This window comes from Natrix helvetica (genome assembly GCF_964273705.1).
Source record: "Natrix helvetica genome assembly, chromosome: 3".
NCBI lineage: Eukaryota > Metazoa > Chordata > Lepidosauria > Squamata > Natricidae > Natrix > Natrix helvetica.
This window is the reverse complement of record NC_138549.1, coordinates 116,661,038-116,677,752: the sequence shown is the minus strand read 5'-3', so window position 1 is coordinate 116,677,752 and position 16,715 is coordinate 116,661,038. Positions and strand designations below refer to the sequence as shown.

General features: G+C 37.8%; 1 protein-coding gene across 2 annotated transcripts; it reads left to right on the top strand.

Moving 5' to 3' along the window:
• Positions 1 to 4,983: 4,983 nt before the first annotated feature.
• LOC309390012 (uncharacterized protein) lies at positions 4,984 to 16,402 on the top strand. 2 transcript variants are annotated; one of them, XM_081949053.1, is made up of 5 exons: positions 4,984 to 5,610; positions 12,700 to 13,092; positions 14,509 to 14,811; positions 15,213 to 15,379; positions 15,967 to 16,402. In XM_081949053.1, exons 1-5 carry the CDS (start codon positions 5,532 to 5,534, stop codon positions 16,009 to 16,011), a joined length of 987 nt encoding a protein of 328 aa, XP_081805179.1. In that variant the 5' UTR covers positions 4,984 to 5,531; the 3' UTR covers positions 16,012 to 16,402. The 2 variants fall into 2 exon arrangements, with proteins under 2 accessions (XP_081805179.1, XP_081805178.1); XM_081949052.1 differs by lacking the exon at positions 4,984 to 5,610 and adding an exon at positions 9,125 to 9,635.
• Positions 16,403 to 16,715: the final 313 nt, after the last annotated feature.

The window sequence follows — 16,715 nt, the reverse complement described above, 5'->3', positions numbered from 1 at the left end:
GGAAAAGAATGAAAATATGAGACATGACTGAAATAAGAATTGACAATTAATGTTAGGCAATGGTGGGTTTCTAATTTTTTTCCTACCAGTTTGCTCGTGTGCTTGCGTCAGTGACGCTTCTGTGCATGCACAGAAGGGTCTGAGCGGGTGGGCGGAGCCTCCCACCACCGCTACTACCGGTTCGCTCGATCCGGGGTGAACCGGCAGCAACCCACCTCTGATGTTAGGTCTGAAAAATCTGTGTCTCAAAGCAGTTGTGGTAGCTCGGGAATGCTGGCAGAGCAATTCCTTTTCAGAGTGATAGCCATCATCAGATTGCTACCTCTGTGTTCATGAGTTCCAAGAAGGTCTCTGGTTTTCAAATAAACTCTGGGAGATAAAATGGCAGAAGAGGGCATAAGAAACCCTAGAGTGTTACAGGAAAAAGATGAAGATCAAATCAAATTAAAGATGGATACCAATAGGAATCTTTTAAGGATTACCTTCTAGTGGTAAGAAGATCAAAATATAACTATTTTCCTGCTTTGATAGTATCCACAGATTGCCATCTAGGGATCTTGCTAGAGTGGAGCCTAAGCCTCTTTCTTCCCAACCAAGTCACCAAAACCTGAATGACTATATTTTTAAGGCCTGCCGGAGATCTGGTTATTTCCCATTAATGAATTAGGATGGGCTTTTCCAAACAAAACTGGTGTGTAGTTTGGGGTTTCTTCTAGAATGCTTGGCTTCTTAAAGAATAGGTGGCAGCCATTGTGTAAGAAGCGAGTTCATACACAAACCCATATTGTGCACCAACTGAGTTCATTCCTAGATGGGAGGTTCTACCCATATTCACTCACACCTTGGTTACCTCCTGTCTGATTACTACAATGAGGTCTATGAGAAACTGCCCTTGTAGACCACTCAAGAAGCTGCATCTGCTCCATCATGCAGCAGCACAAATAATATGAGCATATGGCATCACTTCTTTGTGAGCTGCATTGGCTCCAAGTAAGTTTCTACAATGCAAGATGCTAGTTGTATTTAGAGACCCCTTCAGGTGCAGGGCCAGGTTATTTGCAAAACAGCCTGTCTGCAGTTATTTCTGCCCAAACCATAAAATCTGACAGGATGGACATGCCCTTCTATTAAAAATATAAATTTTTAATTATTGTTAAGTGTATTTTTATACGATGTTTATTATTTGTATAAATAACCCAAGGTGGCAAACATGTCTAATATCCCTTCTTCCTCCTGTTTTCTCCACAATACCCTGTGAGGTGGCTTGAGGGGATCCAGGAAATGTATCTTCTGATACTGTGCCTCCCCTGTAGAATTGCTTCCAAGATCCAAGATGTCTCTCATCCTGTTTATCTTATTTTTTCTCTCAGGAAATTAGGTGAGCTCACTTTTAGGGAGTTGATTTATATACTGATTTATATAGTGATATCAAATGCCTTGTTTGATAAACACTCAGTTCCACTCAGACACTCCAACTTACCCCAAATAAAGGGATTAAAGAGTCATAAAAAGAAAAAATTTAAATTCCCCATTGGGGTTTGATTTTTGCTAGTGGTTTTGTTGTTTTAATTAGATTGTAACTGCTCAGTGTTGCATATTTAGCAGGAAGGTTGTACAAACTGAAGAGATAAATAGATAAATAACAGCAGGATAGAAATGGTCTCCTCGGTTCAGCTTTATTCACAACAATATCCAGTAATATTTTGAGAGCTTCTAAGTCCGTTTAAGATAACCAATATACTTTAAAAGTGACAACATGGACAAAATATACTAGGTAAGTAAAATCTGGTTGGCTAAATTATTCAGTAAGTTTATTCACACAATGTTAAACTATGATTTACTACATTTGGCCAATTGACTGGCTTTGCATAACAAACTGCATAAAAACGAATCCCTCTAATTGGGGTTAATCTGGTCTGCATGACATAACCTATCAGCCACTTAGCCACAGTAAAACCTAGGTAAATATTTCCTTTAATTTATTTGCCACTACCAGAAGACTGTTTTTTTTAAATATACTGTCAATATAAGCATTGACATAGGATAAAGTTTTAGTTTTAAATATAGTTTCTGCTAATTTTAAGAGTAGTTGTAATTCTCAGGATGCCATGAGGAGGTTTAGTATCTGGACATATTACACAATTTGCAGCATTTCTGTGCTGATGTCATGGCACACGATGATTCATCATGGCTCATATTGGCCTATGCTTTGATGTAATAATTATTGTAAACTAATCTGTAGTCTGGCATAGCAGAATAGCCAAAATGCATATTTTCCCAAAAAGGCAAGTTTCTATATTAGGGATGCAGTTTGCCTTATTCACAGTGAAGCTTATTTGCCTTTAGCAATTATGTTAATTAGAAGTAATTAATCCTGCCCTTCATTGCACATATAATTATAATTCAATGCAAAGGAATGCTTGATTTTAATAATTACCCAGAGATTAAATGTACATACTACTTTTATATTTTCTATGCATGACAAATGGATTAGTTTTAGCAAGCTAGTGCTCCTCTGTCAGTCACAAAATTTATTCATTAAAATTGATACATAGACTAAGAATTTAATTGTTTGTTATAGCTGTTCTCAAGTAACACACCGCCATGGAGTGGACATCTTCTGCAGTGTATTTTTCTTATCATTTTTCCACTGTATTTAACAGAATTTATGTAAAATGATGCATAATCACTATTGTGTTGGTTTCACTCAGAAGTATACTATTTTACAAAGTATATTTCATAAAAGGCTTTAAAAATAAAATGTCACATTATTTTTCTAAAATTTATAATTGTTTGAAAATCAGAAATTCACAATCAACTTTGCAACATTTATAGAACATCAAAACATTGTCTGGCTTATCCAGAGAAGAAAATCTTTGACAGCATTTTCCCCTTCCTCTTATAATGAGAGTCAAGATCTGGCAATATTTAGTTTTTTTTCTCCCACCATATATTTTCTCCAAGACATACTTTGTGTTTGTCTATAAGTTTCTTCAATACCATTCTAAGCAACTATTCAGATACTTTTGCTATAATGCATATTTAATTTTCTAGTCAAACTGTCAACCTTTTGAGATAGGCAAGGTCAAGAAATCAGTATATGTTAAATGGAAAAAGGTTTCCTCTGCGGGTTCGGATTTCCCGGCTGGGAGAGCGTCACCGGCTGAGTGAATGAATTTAGGATCGAAGCAAGATGCGTTTGAAAGCAAGTTTGTCTTTATTATTTCAGGAAAGCAAGACCGACAGTGATGTACAGTAGATCAGCGTTCCTGGGTGAGCTGACTCCGACATATGGTAAGTGTACATTTTTTATACCATTTTCCTCTTTGAAGTCATTTTGTTTTCTTTGTAGTATTGTTTTATCACTTTTTGTGTGTGCCTTTGTTAATGGTTCTAATCCTGCCTTGTGTTTTGTTATTCCTCTTCTCTAAAGTAATTCCCATGGGGCAGGGATGAGCCCTAGTGTCTTCTACTGTGTTTCCTATTTTTACATCTTTGCCCTGAGCTAATCAGTCTTTGTTGTCACTCTGACCTTTTTCTATCTTAAAGGTAACTTCTTCCTGCACTTCCTAGGTTTTTTGTATTATTTTGTACTCTGCAGCTATTTCTAATTGTCCCGATATCCTGGTAATTATTCTCAGGAGATTTCTTTTAGAATGTATGGTGGCTTTGTTATTCTAGTGACTTCCAGTTTGGTTATGGGCTGTACTGGTCTTCCTAATACAACACTGTCTTGGTGAAGTTCCCTTCCCACAGTTATATAGGCCAAAACTTGAAAAGCTGAAAGTATTTACTTCTGCACTCTCTTTTACTAAAGAAGATCAAAGCAGAATTATCTTCAGTTTCTTTCTTGGGACTAAAATGATTTTTATTTAATTTGATTCTTTTTTCAGTTTTACCTCTGGACTCCTGTACATTCACCTACAAATAAAAATAAGCCAGACAGCCCTGGTTTACTTAACTAGTTTAGTTAGTTTATTGAATAAACACTATAGGCTTCATTCAGACAGGCCAAATAATAAATTCAGGTCTATAAACCACAATTATAGGATTTGGGACATATGGTACAATTGGCTAGAGCAGTGTTTTTCAACCTTGGCAACTTGAAGATGTCCGGACTTCAACTCCCAGAATTCCCCAGCGAATGCTGGCTGGGGAATTCTGGGAGTTGAAGTCCGGACATCTTCAAGTTGCCAAGGTTGAAAAACACTGGGCTAGAGAATAGATGTAAAGATCATACATAAAGGTTATTTAAGAGTTATATTAAGGTGAAAAGGTAATATATATCTATGAATATTGATATAATTTAAAGCTAAAAGGTGTTATGTATATATATGAATATTGATATAATATATAGCACAGTGATATAAGTGAGAAGAAGAAGAATGAAATAACCACTATGTAATTATGAGTGATACCTATACTGGAGCGCTGTAAAAGATTGAAAATGAGGTGTAAATGTCAAAATATATTCAATAAAAATATTTGAATAAATAAATAAATACAATTTACCCAACTGCCTACCTTCCACACATTAGTATTATAGCTGCCAAGGTATATTTGTTTTGCATGTAAGTGTCAGGGAAATGCCCCAAATCTGGACTTATTTGAGCTTTCCTGGTGCCTTTGTAGACGGTCCGTGTAGCATTTTTGGAAATGTTTTACCATTTCTTTTTTCCAGGATAATTCACGATTCACCAAATATCAAACCGCCCCGGGGTACCCTAGTGGCGGTCTCTGCCTTCCAAGTACTAATCAGATACATGTAGCTTGCCTTTCCAACATCTGCCAGGATGAGCTGTGTGCTGCCACCTAGTTGGGTAAACTTGTTAGACGCTACTTTTAATGTAGCATGATATTGGTTTTAGGCGTGTCAGTTCAGAAAAGGTAAACATATAATCTGAGACTTTTTTCCCCAGATCTGCGGACTTCCTGATTCTCCTTCGTGTGTTCTCTGTCTCGTCAGGGCAACCGGGCTGTTCAGGCAGCACGGATGAATGTTGAACAGATTCTCAAAGCTCATTCCGTCACCTACCGTGGAGACGATGGTCTGCTTTGACCCCCCCCCCTCGGCTCCGACGGAGAAGGGGCGGAGCTGTTGTCGCAGCGCCACCGGTTTGTTCCCAGACGGTGTCAGCGAGACGGTGTTGCACTCTCGGCTCCCCTTGTTGCTTTTCTAGAAAAAACTCTGGCCGATTGCGGAGAAAGCATCGGCTTCTGCGTTTCAGCTGGGAGAGGGGCGGCGGCGGCCCCCAGTCAGTGAGTGGGGTAGATTTTTTTTTTCTCGCAGGGGGCGTGAGAGTTCTGCGAACTATGCGGGACAAGTGAAGAACTCGGGCAGTTTTGTAAGGAGTCGGGGAGCGAAAAAGAGGCCGCAACACGCCCCGACTAGTCCCATCCTTGTGTTTGTGAACGAACCACGTGGCAGTGACTCACTCTCCAGGACCAGATCTTTACAGACGCTGCCGGGGGCGCCGGTTCTCCTTTTCTCTCTCTCGCCCTGACCGATCGCCGCTAGGTCTCGTCCCATCATGGTGGGAATTCGTCGCTCCCTATATAACCTCACGGCCATTTGTTGCTTCCTCGCTGGAAGCCTCCTGTCTCTGCCAGGTACGTGCACCGCTCGCTCCATTTCTCCTGAAAGGTCGGGTCTCGGGTGCAGGCAGGCGCGGTTGGAAGTATCCCAGACTTTTGAGGCACCTCAGAAGCCATTGCAAAACCAAAAGCCCCTGGCAGACCTCCCCATGGCGAGTCTGCCCGTCCTGTTTGGATTGGACGCGCCAAATTTTCTGCCATCTAAGAAGGCATTGCTCTCCTGCCTGCGTTAAACCTTTCTGTTTCGCTTTCAGCCTACATTTCCTGGAAGGGCTCAATGGCTAGCTAGAGGGTCGGGCTTTCCTTAGGTTCACGGTGCGATGGGCTCCGGGGTGCCCTTCCTTAGGGCTGGCACTCAGTTCTCCCAAGGGCTAAAGCTCCCAGGTTTGATGCAGGCCCTCACTACTCTTTGGGCTTGTTGTTTACCAAATGAGTGGTGTTAGAGCTGAAGCTGCCACGTCCACCACCAGGGCATTTGGGAACTCAAATAAGGCTTCATCAGAACAGTAGTTTGGAAAACACACTCTGAAACGCATCAAGAAATGCTCTTGCCTTCTATGTGTAGATTTCACAAGTAGACTGCCAGTATTCAAAACAGTTTGAGTCATATCTCTGGTTCAAAATCTGACTTTTTTCCCCACTCAGGTTGAATGTTTATCTACACTACTTTTCGTTGCTTACTAGATTTCTTTATTTCTGCTACCTGGGAAGTCACAATTTTCTTTATTTGGTGTATTTGCTGCAGAGTTATAATATTTTCTTCAAAGCATTTCAGGCCAGGACATCTTAATAAGATAGGATATGGGAAGGTGAGACTTCTGCCCAAATAGGTGTATTTGTACAATGCACCTATTATAATTCCAGCAGTTGTACTTGCCAGTTACATACCTAGCCTCTGAACTCACAAACTTTGATTTTGTGCATATGTATGTATATTAGCAGGACATGGTGGCTCAGTGGCTAAGACGGTGAGCTTGTCGATCAGAAAGGTCAGCAGTTCAGTGGTTCAAATCCCTAGCGCTGCGTAACGGAGTGAGCTCCCGTTACTTGTCCAGCTTCTGCCAACCTACCGGTTTGAAAGCATGTAAAAATGCAAGTAGAAAAATAGGAGCCACCTTTGGTGGGAAGGTAACAGTGTTCCATTTAGTCATTCCGGCCATATGACCATGGAGACGTCTTCAGACAGCGTTGGCTCTTCGGCTTTGAAATGAAGATGAGCACCCTAGAGTCGGGAACGACTAGCACATATGTGCGAGGGGTATCTTTACCTTTACCTTTATGTGTATTAGCATGTTATGCAAATTCGACCTGTTTGATTGGCTCATAAATCTATGTTTAAGGAGAACCCAGTAAACAAGTTAAGCATGTTGTGTGAATTCAGGCATAAAACATGTCTGTCCTAAGGGCTCTTTCTCTTGGAGTTCAAAGTAACAATCACTGCAGAACTTCTTTAAATCCAAACTTCCTAGCACTGATTTGAAAAGCAAAAGGACCATATGGGTGAAGACAAATAAATGATTCCCTCTCTTATCTACTCATAATTTTATGGCTCCAGGCACTGTTATAAAGCAGTTTTTATCACTGAATAATATACTTAATATACTTATACTGAGTTCCTAAAATGATGGAAATCTATAGAAAATAGAGATTTTGAGAACACTTCAAAATAATTTTGTTAGAGCCAGGCTGGCTGTACCCCAAAATACAGTGCTGTACTTCATACATATTTTGACAGTGTCAATTAAATCAGCATCTCTATCCAGGTCCAGGTAGATATATGGAGGATGTTTTTTAAAATGTAAGTTCAGTTTCCTTGATTTATTTACTCAGATTTGTATGCCACTTCAGTATTTTAATTTAATTCCTGTATGCTTGGTAAGGCTTAGAACTTTATGCAAATTTTCAAGATATCATTTCACAAATGTCAGACTGACATGCCTACCCTAGTCATTTTAAGGTCTTGTAAAGATACAAACATTATACCTCAAATTATATACAAATAGAAGAGTGCATTTATGAGAGTTACTTAATTGATATTTTAATTCATGCTTGTCAATAGAGTAGTGTAAAGATATTTTGGCTGACTTTATTATTTTGGTTATATTTCGTTGATTTATATAAATAATTTATAAGCTGAGATTTTAGATTTGGGTGGAATAGTATTTCCTTTTATGTTCATTACTTATAGTGAGGGAAAGGAGGATTACTAACATAATTACCAATTTAAACATTTTAGTTAATATAGATATTAATGAAAATACTATTTTCATTTGCAATTATGTATGTTCATCATAAATGTTTGTTGATTAAGGTTAAAATAGTTACATATGACTACACTTCTGCTATCTTGCCAGATTCTTTATTTAAGAATGACAGGGTATATAAATCAGAGATGTATAGCTTCTATCAATTCAATGATTATGCACAGTGTCAAAAACTATATGCCCAAAGTTGAGATTTCAACAATAACACAAAAATGTATATCTTCCCCACCCTCAACATCCAAGTGCCCTAGTTTATTGATTTATTAAGTGTCCTAGATTTATTGTCTCTAAAAGTAAATTACACCGGACATAGTTAGATTTCCTTTTTTACAAAGTTAAGATTGTAGCAAAGGGAAATTAATCATCATAGTTTAAGCATTTTGATTTTTCTTTGCATTGGGGGAAAAGGGGAAAAAGTGAAAAGGCAGTAGCATCATAAATATATGAATATAATTTCTCTTGAAAACACACTCAAGCAAAATCTGATGTTCTTCATTAAATTTCAAATGATATATCTTTCTATTTATTCCTCATTGTAGTTTTAAAAATGTAAACATGTTTAGATGTTAATGTTCTTTTTGCTGGTTGCAGAGTGCAGTGAAAGATAAGAATTATATTTACAGTTTAAAGAGGAAATATTGATGTCTAAGCCAAGGGCAGGTGCTGTGCGTTTCCTCTCAGTATAAAGATTCTGTGGAAATTCTGCAGTATCCGTTAGCAATTTCACGTTCTTAATTGCAGTAATCTTTATAACAGTCATGCAAGAAAGTCAAGTGTGTTTATCCCTACATTGCATATGTATGATTTCAAATTCATTTGACTATGAAAAGCAAACTTCCTTATTTACATTTGGGAAGAGAAGATGGAGTATTTTATCCTGTCATCTGCTGTCTCAGATAAGGATTCTTCAGAGAGGTATCTCAACTTCCTAAAAATATTATAGTCAAAATGTGTGCTGCATATGCAAAGTTACACTGATGCCAAATTAAGGTTTAGTTTATTGTCATATTTTTTCCCCAAAGCTTTATAAAGAATGCTAATAAGTGAATCAGTAAAGAGCATTTATCATCTGGAAATTTTTAGGAAACTTTTTCTGAAGATAGAAGATGATGTATTTAGCTGAAAAAATATTTCTTCAAATGATTTATTTTTTTTAAAGGAATGGTTATCTTCAATTACCCGAGAATATGAGAAAAATGGAAGATTAGTTTTTTAAAAAATCTAATCTTTGTTTAGGACGATGTCCAAATTTAGGATTATCTTTCTTTGTAAATACTTGTTGGTATTTTTTTCTCAGATTGTATATATTGCAAATAACATCAGCTTCTAACATAAAATGAGGTTGGAATGGGAAAAAAGTCAGTATAAAGCATTTGTGGACTGCAATCTTCCTCCTTTTTCCTCACCTCTTTTCCCACAATTGACTAAATTGTAGTCACTAACAGATTAATCATATATCAGATTGCTCAACTGATAACTTTCCCTTTTGTGCTAATTATGTTGGAAGAAAGTCTATGCTTATTAAAAGAAATTGTCAAACTCGCTACTCATTTTATAAAATGCTTCCTTTGAAGTAAAAAAGCAAGAAATGATCCAGATAAACACTCATTTCTTTTTAGGAAAGAATTCCCAGCACCTGCTCTATTGTTGAAGTTGTAAGTATACTGGAAGCAGTATGTGACATATAGTCAATGTGGATTTGTGATACTTTAAAATTAAATGGGATGGTTCAGACCAAGAGGTCTTGTGCAGAGAATACAATATACACAGAAACAGGTTTGTGGAATACAATCTGTGTACGATTGATTATGGAAGGGAATCCTTCTTAAGTGTCTATGAAGTAGCTTATTCCATTTATAAAACTTTTAGACAAATATTGCTATATTTATTTCAGTTGCTGTTAACAATTTTTAGATGTTTTGTGCTCAGGTAATATATTTATTCTTGGGCTTCAAATTTTCTATTCCTAGCTTGCAATTAATGTGTTGGATTTGTGCCCTATATTAGTATAAGCATGGAGATTAATGAAAGAGCATCTTGAAACGTTTTGGCAAGCGAACATATCTTTTCCCCTTAAAGTTCTTAGATACATCACTCTTTGAATTAAATGCTCTGGGCAAATATAACATATGCAGGCAAATATTAATTTTAATCAGGTCACAATGGGTTCATCATGTACATTAGCCTTTCTCAATCTCACCCCCAAAAGGACTGCAGTTCCCAAAATTCCTGGCCAATTTGGGAATTGGTGACCCAATACTTCTGGAGAATGCCAGGTTGGGGAAGGTAATGTGTGCAGTTTTGAACTCTTGAATACTGTAAGAGAGTTACTTTATTGCTAAGCAAAAACTAAGCTGAGAGATAAAGACAATCTCTCCTGTAAGTGCCTCTATTTATTCTAAGGAGTTACTGGCCAGTTTGCACATCAGATTAACACGTACAGTAACCTAAATCAACGGTGGCGGATTTAAGTGTGATGTACGTGTTAATGAACACAGTGTAGCATTCATTGTACCAATCCATAGCCGTGCATAATGTTGTTCCTACAAAGAGTAAACAAAATTTAAAAGATTATGTGTGTTTATAGCATAGGCATGCAAGTGCTACCAATTATAACATAGCATGGCAATTATGAAACAAGAGGCCCTTGTGCAGCTTTACATTGCTTTTTTTGGGGGGGGTGTTGAATGTGCCCATTACCACAGCTATACTGTATATGGGCATAGGTTTAAAAATAAAGATTATGTAGTTATTCACAACAGCACTGTTGTGCATGATGTAGTAAAATAGCCTTTCAGTTTAAACCTTCACCACAGCAAGATTTCCTGCTTGCAATTTTTTCTTTCTTTCTCTCTCAGGTCAGAGGGAGAAGAGAGAAAATGTTGATAACCTAGTTCTACCACTTTAAAACTATTTCTGCCAATAAGAGTTTAATTTTAAGTAGGGATAGCAACCGATGGATTAAATTTGCACATGCTTTGCAACTTTCAGCGCTCTAGAGAACAGGTGCTACTTTATTGTAGAAAACAAACTCATGTGATGCTTTAAGGACTTGCAAATTGGGCTTTAGAATGCTATAGAAGTATATAGGTGGTCCTCAACTTGCAGCAGTTCATTTAGTGACCACTCCAAGTTACATGGGTACAGAAAAAGTGACTTTATGACTGTTTTTCACACTTACAACCATTGCAGCATTCCCAGACAGTTGCAGTGTCCCGGGGTCATGTGATCACATTTTGCGACCTTCTGACAAAGTCAATGGGGAAGCCAAATTCACTTAACAACCGTTTTACTAACTTAACAACTGCTGTAATTCACTTAACAACTGTGACAAGAAAGGTCATCAAATTGGGGCAAATTCCACTTAAATGTTTTACTTAGCAACAGAAATTATGGGTTCAATTGTGGTTATAAGTCAAGTACTACCTGTACTATGGGCACAATTTTAGGGAAAGGTGTTTATTCAGATAATTTCCCTCTAACTAGTTAACTACTTTAATACAATACCTCCTCTTTGCATAAAAAAGAAAATTAATTTTGATGTTTTTTCCTACAAAAAGTACCCCAAGTGGTACAATATTATATTTTAATTTAATTTAATTAATACTAAATGGGCACTAGGTTGCTTTTTTCCATGAGGAAATAAATATTAGAAGTACAAATACTCAAAATAAATATTACCTGTGGTAGTTTGGACTTTGACATGGAGGTAGGTTTTTTTCCCCCCCCACTGTTAGTTAAATTCCATTCACTTGTTGACTTTCAGAAATTCTCTCTGGAATCATTGTAAATGATAAAGGAAACCATGAACACAGGAATAAGAACTTTTTGAGGATGTAAATGTAGGAATTGTATGAAACAAGTTTACTGTGTGATCTGTTTACTGTGTGATCTCTAGGGTGCTGCTGGTGGTTACTACTATTAATTTATCTAATACCTATTAGTTGCATCAAGAGAGGACCGGTGCTTTGGAACATATTATATAAGACTGCTGTGTCCCAGTTTTCATGTTCAGGATCATGATATTGTTCTGATCCCAAGTTTGTCAATCTAGAAGTGTTAAGGGAGGCAAAAAGCAATACAAAATACTCTTCAAACCAGAGAGAAAATCTGAATGAATACTTAATCTAAAATCCCGCATGTTCTAATCTGGAATGAAATAGGCACACCTAGGTTTTGTGTGTATATAGTTTTCTGTCTGCCTAATTAAAAAAAAGGCATTCCCTAATGCTCTCATCTAAATACTAATCAAGTCCAGTCCTGCTTAGTTTCTAAGCCCAGGAAAAAACTGACCTGGTGCCAACTACCACTTGGATTAATATGAGTTGCATGTAATTCCCTTTTTCCACTCTCAAATCAAAGTCTAGTTTATGTCTTTCAGAGCATTGCTAGTTTGTCTTGAGAAATCTGTATCTGATGGTCCAAATATCTGACAGTGGTGTCCACCCTTCCTCCCAAGCAACATTTTTCATGGCAAATTTTCTAAGGAAATCAGAACAGTTCAAAACATAGTTAAATCTGCAAAACTGCAAACATAGCTCAGGGGAAATATTATTCTTTTGGATTCATGATGTCGTAATTCTGTTGATACCCCTTGAATTCTATCCATGGAAATAACATCTAGGCCTTTATTAGAGGAAGGAATATAGCTGTAGTAATTTCTGAAGAGAGTTCAGTTACAAAAGAACTTACTCCCCAAGTTCCCTTTCACAGCAATTGTTTTGGATGTGGGTTTTTCCTTCTCTTAGATACTTATTTCTCCGGCTGATCTTCTAGGGAAGGACATATATTATAAGGATGCTGCCAAATTTTGTTTTCCTGTTTGTTTTTCCTGTACCAGGAGATGGGAAGAATGGATCATCAGCTTCATCCAGCACAGTTTCTCAGTTCGCACTTCCTCACACTGAGGCTAGAAACTTCCAAGCCACAGCCACCAGGGATGACATCACCAGCACCTCACAAGTCAATGTCAGCAGCATCAGTCAGCCAGATTATCTGACCACTACTAAACCTGGCTATTTGAGTACCATGGCAAGGATACAGACTCAGACTGCAAATAATGCCTCTAATAGTAGCACTGATCCTTCTTTATTTCTTACACCAACTACACATTTAGTGGAGACTAATACATTTGGTTCGGATGGTGATAAAAGATCCATCAGTGCCACATCCTTGCTTACTTCCAGCACTAAGATCCCGGCTACAGAAATTTTGCAATCAAAGGAGACACAAGGTAAGACTGGGCAGTTGTCAATAATTTATAATGGTACGTGGTTTAAATAAATATGACCAGATCAACTAATTCTGCTTCACAGTCACAGCTTGTAAAAACACTATATTAGATTATGATTAGATACTCTGTATTTTCCAAAAAATGGAAAAAAGAAAGAGAACGCCATCTGAGCTAAAAAAAAATACCCCCTAAGTTTGCAGAGTTATGGTCAAATATTTCTGTGGCCTCAGTGTTCTAAAAAATAAGTTACCAATAAAAGGGAAAATTTCAGAGGTGGTATTCAGCCATTTCTGATAGATTCTGGAGAACCAGTAGCAGAAATTTTGAGTAGTTTAGCGAACCGGCAAATACGCTGGCCCCACTGCCTCCCAGCCGATCTTCTTTTGTTGCCCTGAACAGGAGAACGGAGCTGGAAAGCAGTTTAGTGGGGTAGGAAGGGAATGGGGATTTGGCAGTAACTTTCCCCTGCCATGCCCACCAAGCCATGCCATGCCATGCCCACAGAACAGGTAGTAAAAAAAATTTGAATCCCACCACTGGAAAATGTGTAGCTCAGGGTATAACTATGGGGCTTTGGTGCTCTCTTGAGCCTGGTTATTTTCTTGCAGAGGTTTCATTACCTAACTAGGTAACATCATCAGTTTTAGTAGGGAATGGGGTTTTCTCTCATTTTATATACCAGTGGCTTACCAGGTCAGTGTTGGTAGGAGTAGTTTTGGTGGTTCCTTGCTTGGGCTGGTGTTTACTGTTAGCTTGCTTGGCAATTTCTTGATTGAGGTATTGTTTGCTTCTTGATTGTTCATCTAATGTTAATCTTTATGTTAATATCTGCTCATCTGCGTGTTGATTGCTGGTGAAGTTTTCTGGTCTTTTTGTTTCCTTTTTGGCTTTTTAAATTGTCTCTTTTGAATGGCCTGTAGATGTTGCTTATGTCTATGTGCCTGTTGATGGCTGGTTTGTTTATATAACCACCCATCTTAAAGCCAATTCTGGATGGCTCCAGAGGGTATATGAAATCATTATAAAAACTGTAATACGCAACCAGTAAAAACGTAAAACATTGAATATTGTTCATGCTTTTTGTCAGTTAGGATGAAAATGGATCTAATATAGATGTGGCTGAATTCAGAGTCATGAGGACCCTGCCTGCTTTCTCAGGTCCAACTCTTCCCTGATAAATGAGCAACATGATGCCCAGTTATCTTCACATAACCTGCTCCAAACCTGGAGTCTAACTGTGGACCTGCTTTATCCACATACTTTTGATTAGATTTGATAACTACCAAGATTTATGTTAGAACTGTAGAAACATTCAGAAAAAGTCTGGCCAAAGTAGATTCTCTGTATTTCTGAATTAAGCGGAGCCAGGATTCTCACCCACCCCCACTGTATTGACAGTTAAATGTTTCTCTGCAGGAACATCAGCTGCTTCGCAGTTAAAATCTTCTACATTCATTACCACGGGGCCAGCCAAAAATACCACGCCAGTCATGGACCATAAGGCTTTCACAGAAGAGAACACTGTTGCCTCCACATCATTTCCAAGGACTACTATTCGTGAACAAGTGATTACAATAACTACACCCAATACTTCTCGATCAGTAACATTTAAGGTTGCCTCCTCTACTCTCTTTCCTCACAAAATCCTATCAGCAGAGACAGAGCAACCAGCTAAACATGATCACAAGACAACTATATTTGATGTGGGAAACAATCAAGGTATACGTTTAGCAATCTTGTCTCATCTAGGGAACAACAGATTTAGAATGGGTTGGCGAAAACCGAGAAATAGTTAAAGCCAGTCTTGGATAAAACTATGGAAGAACTACATAGCACAGTGACAAAGCATATGCTCTGCAAAAAGAAGGAAAAAGGTCACTTATTCAGTCTCTGATATCTCCAAATTAGGCTAGGAATTACTTTTGCCTGAAAATAGTTTTGGAGGAAACATATGTTGGGACAGGCACTGCAAGTTTGTATAAATAATATTAAATACAATGCTAGATTTGGGTTATGCAGCTGAATGTATTCCTTTGATTGTTAAAATAGGTAGCTGGGTGAATGAACCTTCATAGCTTTAAAAGATGAGCTACATTTTACTGCCTTCTTCTTGCTTTCAGGTCTGCCCAGTAGACCAGTAGTCAGTCCAATAGGAAACGATCCCCTGGTGATTGCTGTCGTTGTCATTTTTGTTGTGACAGTAGGGATTCTGACTCTCCTGGGTTTCTTGAGGTATCGACAACGTAGCAATAGACTACGGTTTAGACGTCTCCAGGACTTGCCTATGGTGAGCATCTGCTGGGTTTTTACCCATTCTGTTGTTATTTTTCCTCTAGATGGGAACAGGAATTCTAGAATTTTGAAGGGGAGGAACAAAGGTCACAATCCAAATGTGTACGTAGAAAGGCAGATGTTGATAACCAATTCTTAGGAGCATTCAGATATAATTAGTGAAGGATTATGTATTGAGAGTATTTAGGGAATATTTTTATATCCATGAAGATAGGAAGGGATTGCTGTACTTGTAGCTAGAGCAGTTATTCCAATCCAGATCAATGGAATAGCCTTATTTGAATAGTCTAAAAGTTGGCATCATGACCGCTCCCCAAATCAATTCCCCATTTCAAGCTTAATGAACTAATAGGTCATCAAGAAGCATGAGACTCTGGTGTAGGATATGGCCTCACTGCCATTGGACCTTAATATTAGTTGCCTAGTTTGTCTGTTCCAAAGGGTAATCCTTTGAGATGGCAGGGGCTCAGATTCATTAAGGGAAGGTTCAGAAGTCACTAAGAATATATATAGTACATAACTTAGACATCTTTCACTAATGTCTGGGCTAGCACAAAATTAAGTTTTTTCTCTTTCTTGCAGGATGACATGATGGAAGACACACCTCTTTCCCTCTACAGCTACTAAACAATTGAAAGACTTAAAAAAAAACACCAAAATCTGTTAAAGGCCACAAAGCTTGTTAAGGATTCCAACTGGGGAGCAACTCTACAATTTTGGAGCCACTTTACTGACATGCAAAAAAACCTATAGCGTTGCAAGTCAAATGACTTACTTTTTAAAAATGCTTGTCTTTTTTTTTTCCTTATTTTTGAGAATCAGCTTAACCAAGACCTTTTCCTCAAAACATCTTCATTTTCTGTGACTGGACACATGCAACACTAGAGAGAGAGAGAAAATCAACAGTCTTTTCAACTGCTGGCTTCCTATCAAAGATAGGTTTGTTGGATTCTGAGAAAATACACTGTATGGGGTGCAGGGGTTATTTTTTAAGTAAAAAAATATGAAATATATGGAATATGATGTGTTTCTTGAGAATGGAAATGCAACCAAACGGTGACTGGGAAATCAAGTTGTCCCTCTTATTTTCTCTGAATGGCACTTCATGTTTCTATCAAGATTTAAAACATGTTCCAGAAGGAAGTAGTGATCTCATCATTTTAATCAAGGCACTCTCTGAATTATACTAAGAAAATGAGTCCAGCATTCATTTTCATACGGGACCATGCAAATGTCTCTAGCAAGTTGAGACAAAGTTAGAAAGCAGTAATCTTCTATTCCTGTTAATGGTATTCAGTATTCACATTGCATAGTCTGACTATTGCTACTTT

Coding starts and splice junctions, on each gene's coding strand:
- LOC309390012 (XM_081949052.1), top strand. CDS start 9,551: ATGTGGATTTGTGATACTTTAAAATTAAATGGGATGGTTCAGACCAAG. Junction 9,636..12,699: donor TACAATATACACAGAAACAG/GTTTGTGGAATA, acceptor TTCCTGTACCAG/GAGATGGGAAGAATGGATCA. Junction 14,812..15,212: donor TGATGTGGGAAACAATCAAG/GTATACGTTTAG, acceptor TCTTGCTTTCAG/GTCTGCCCAGTAGACCAGTA.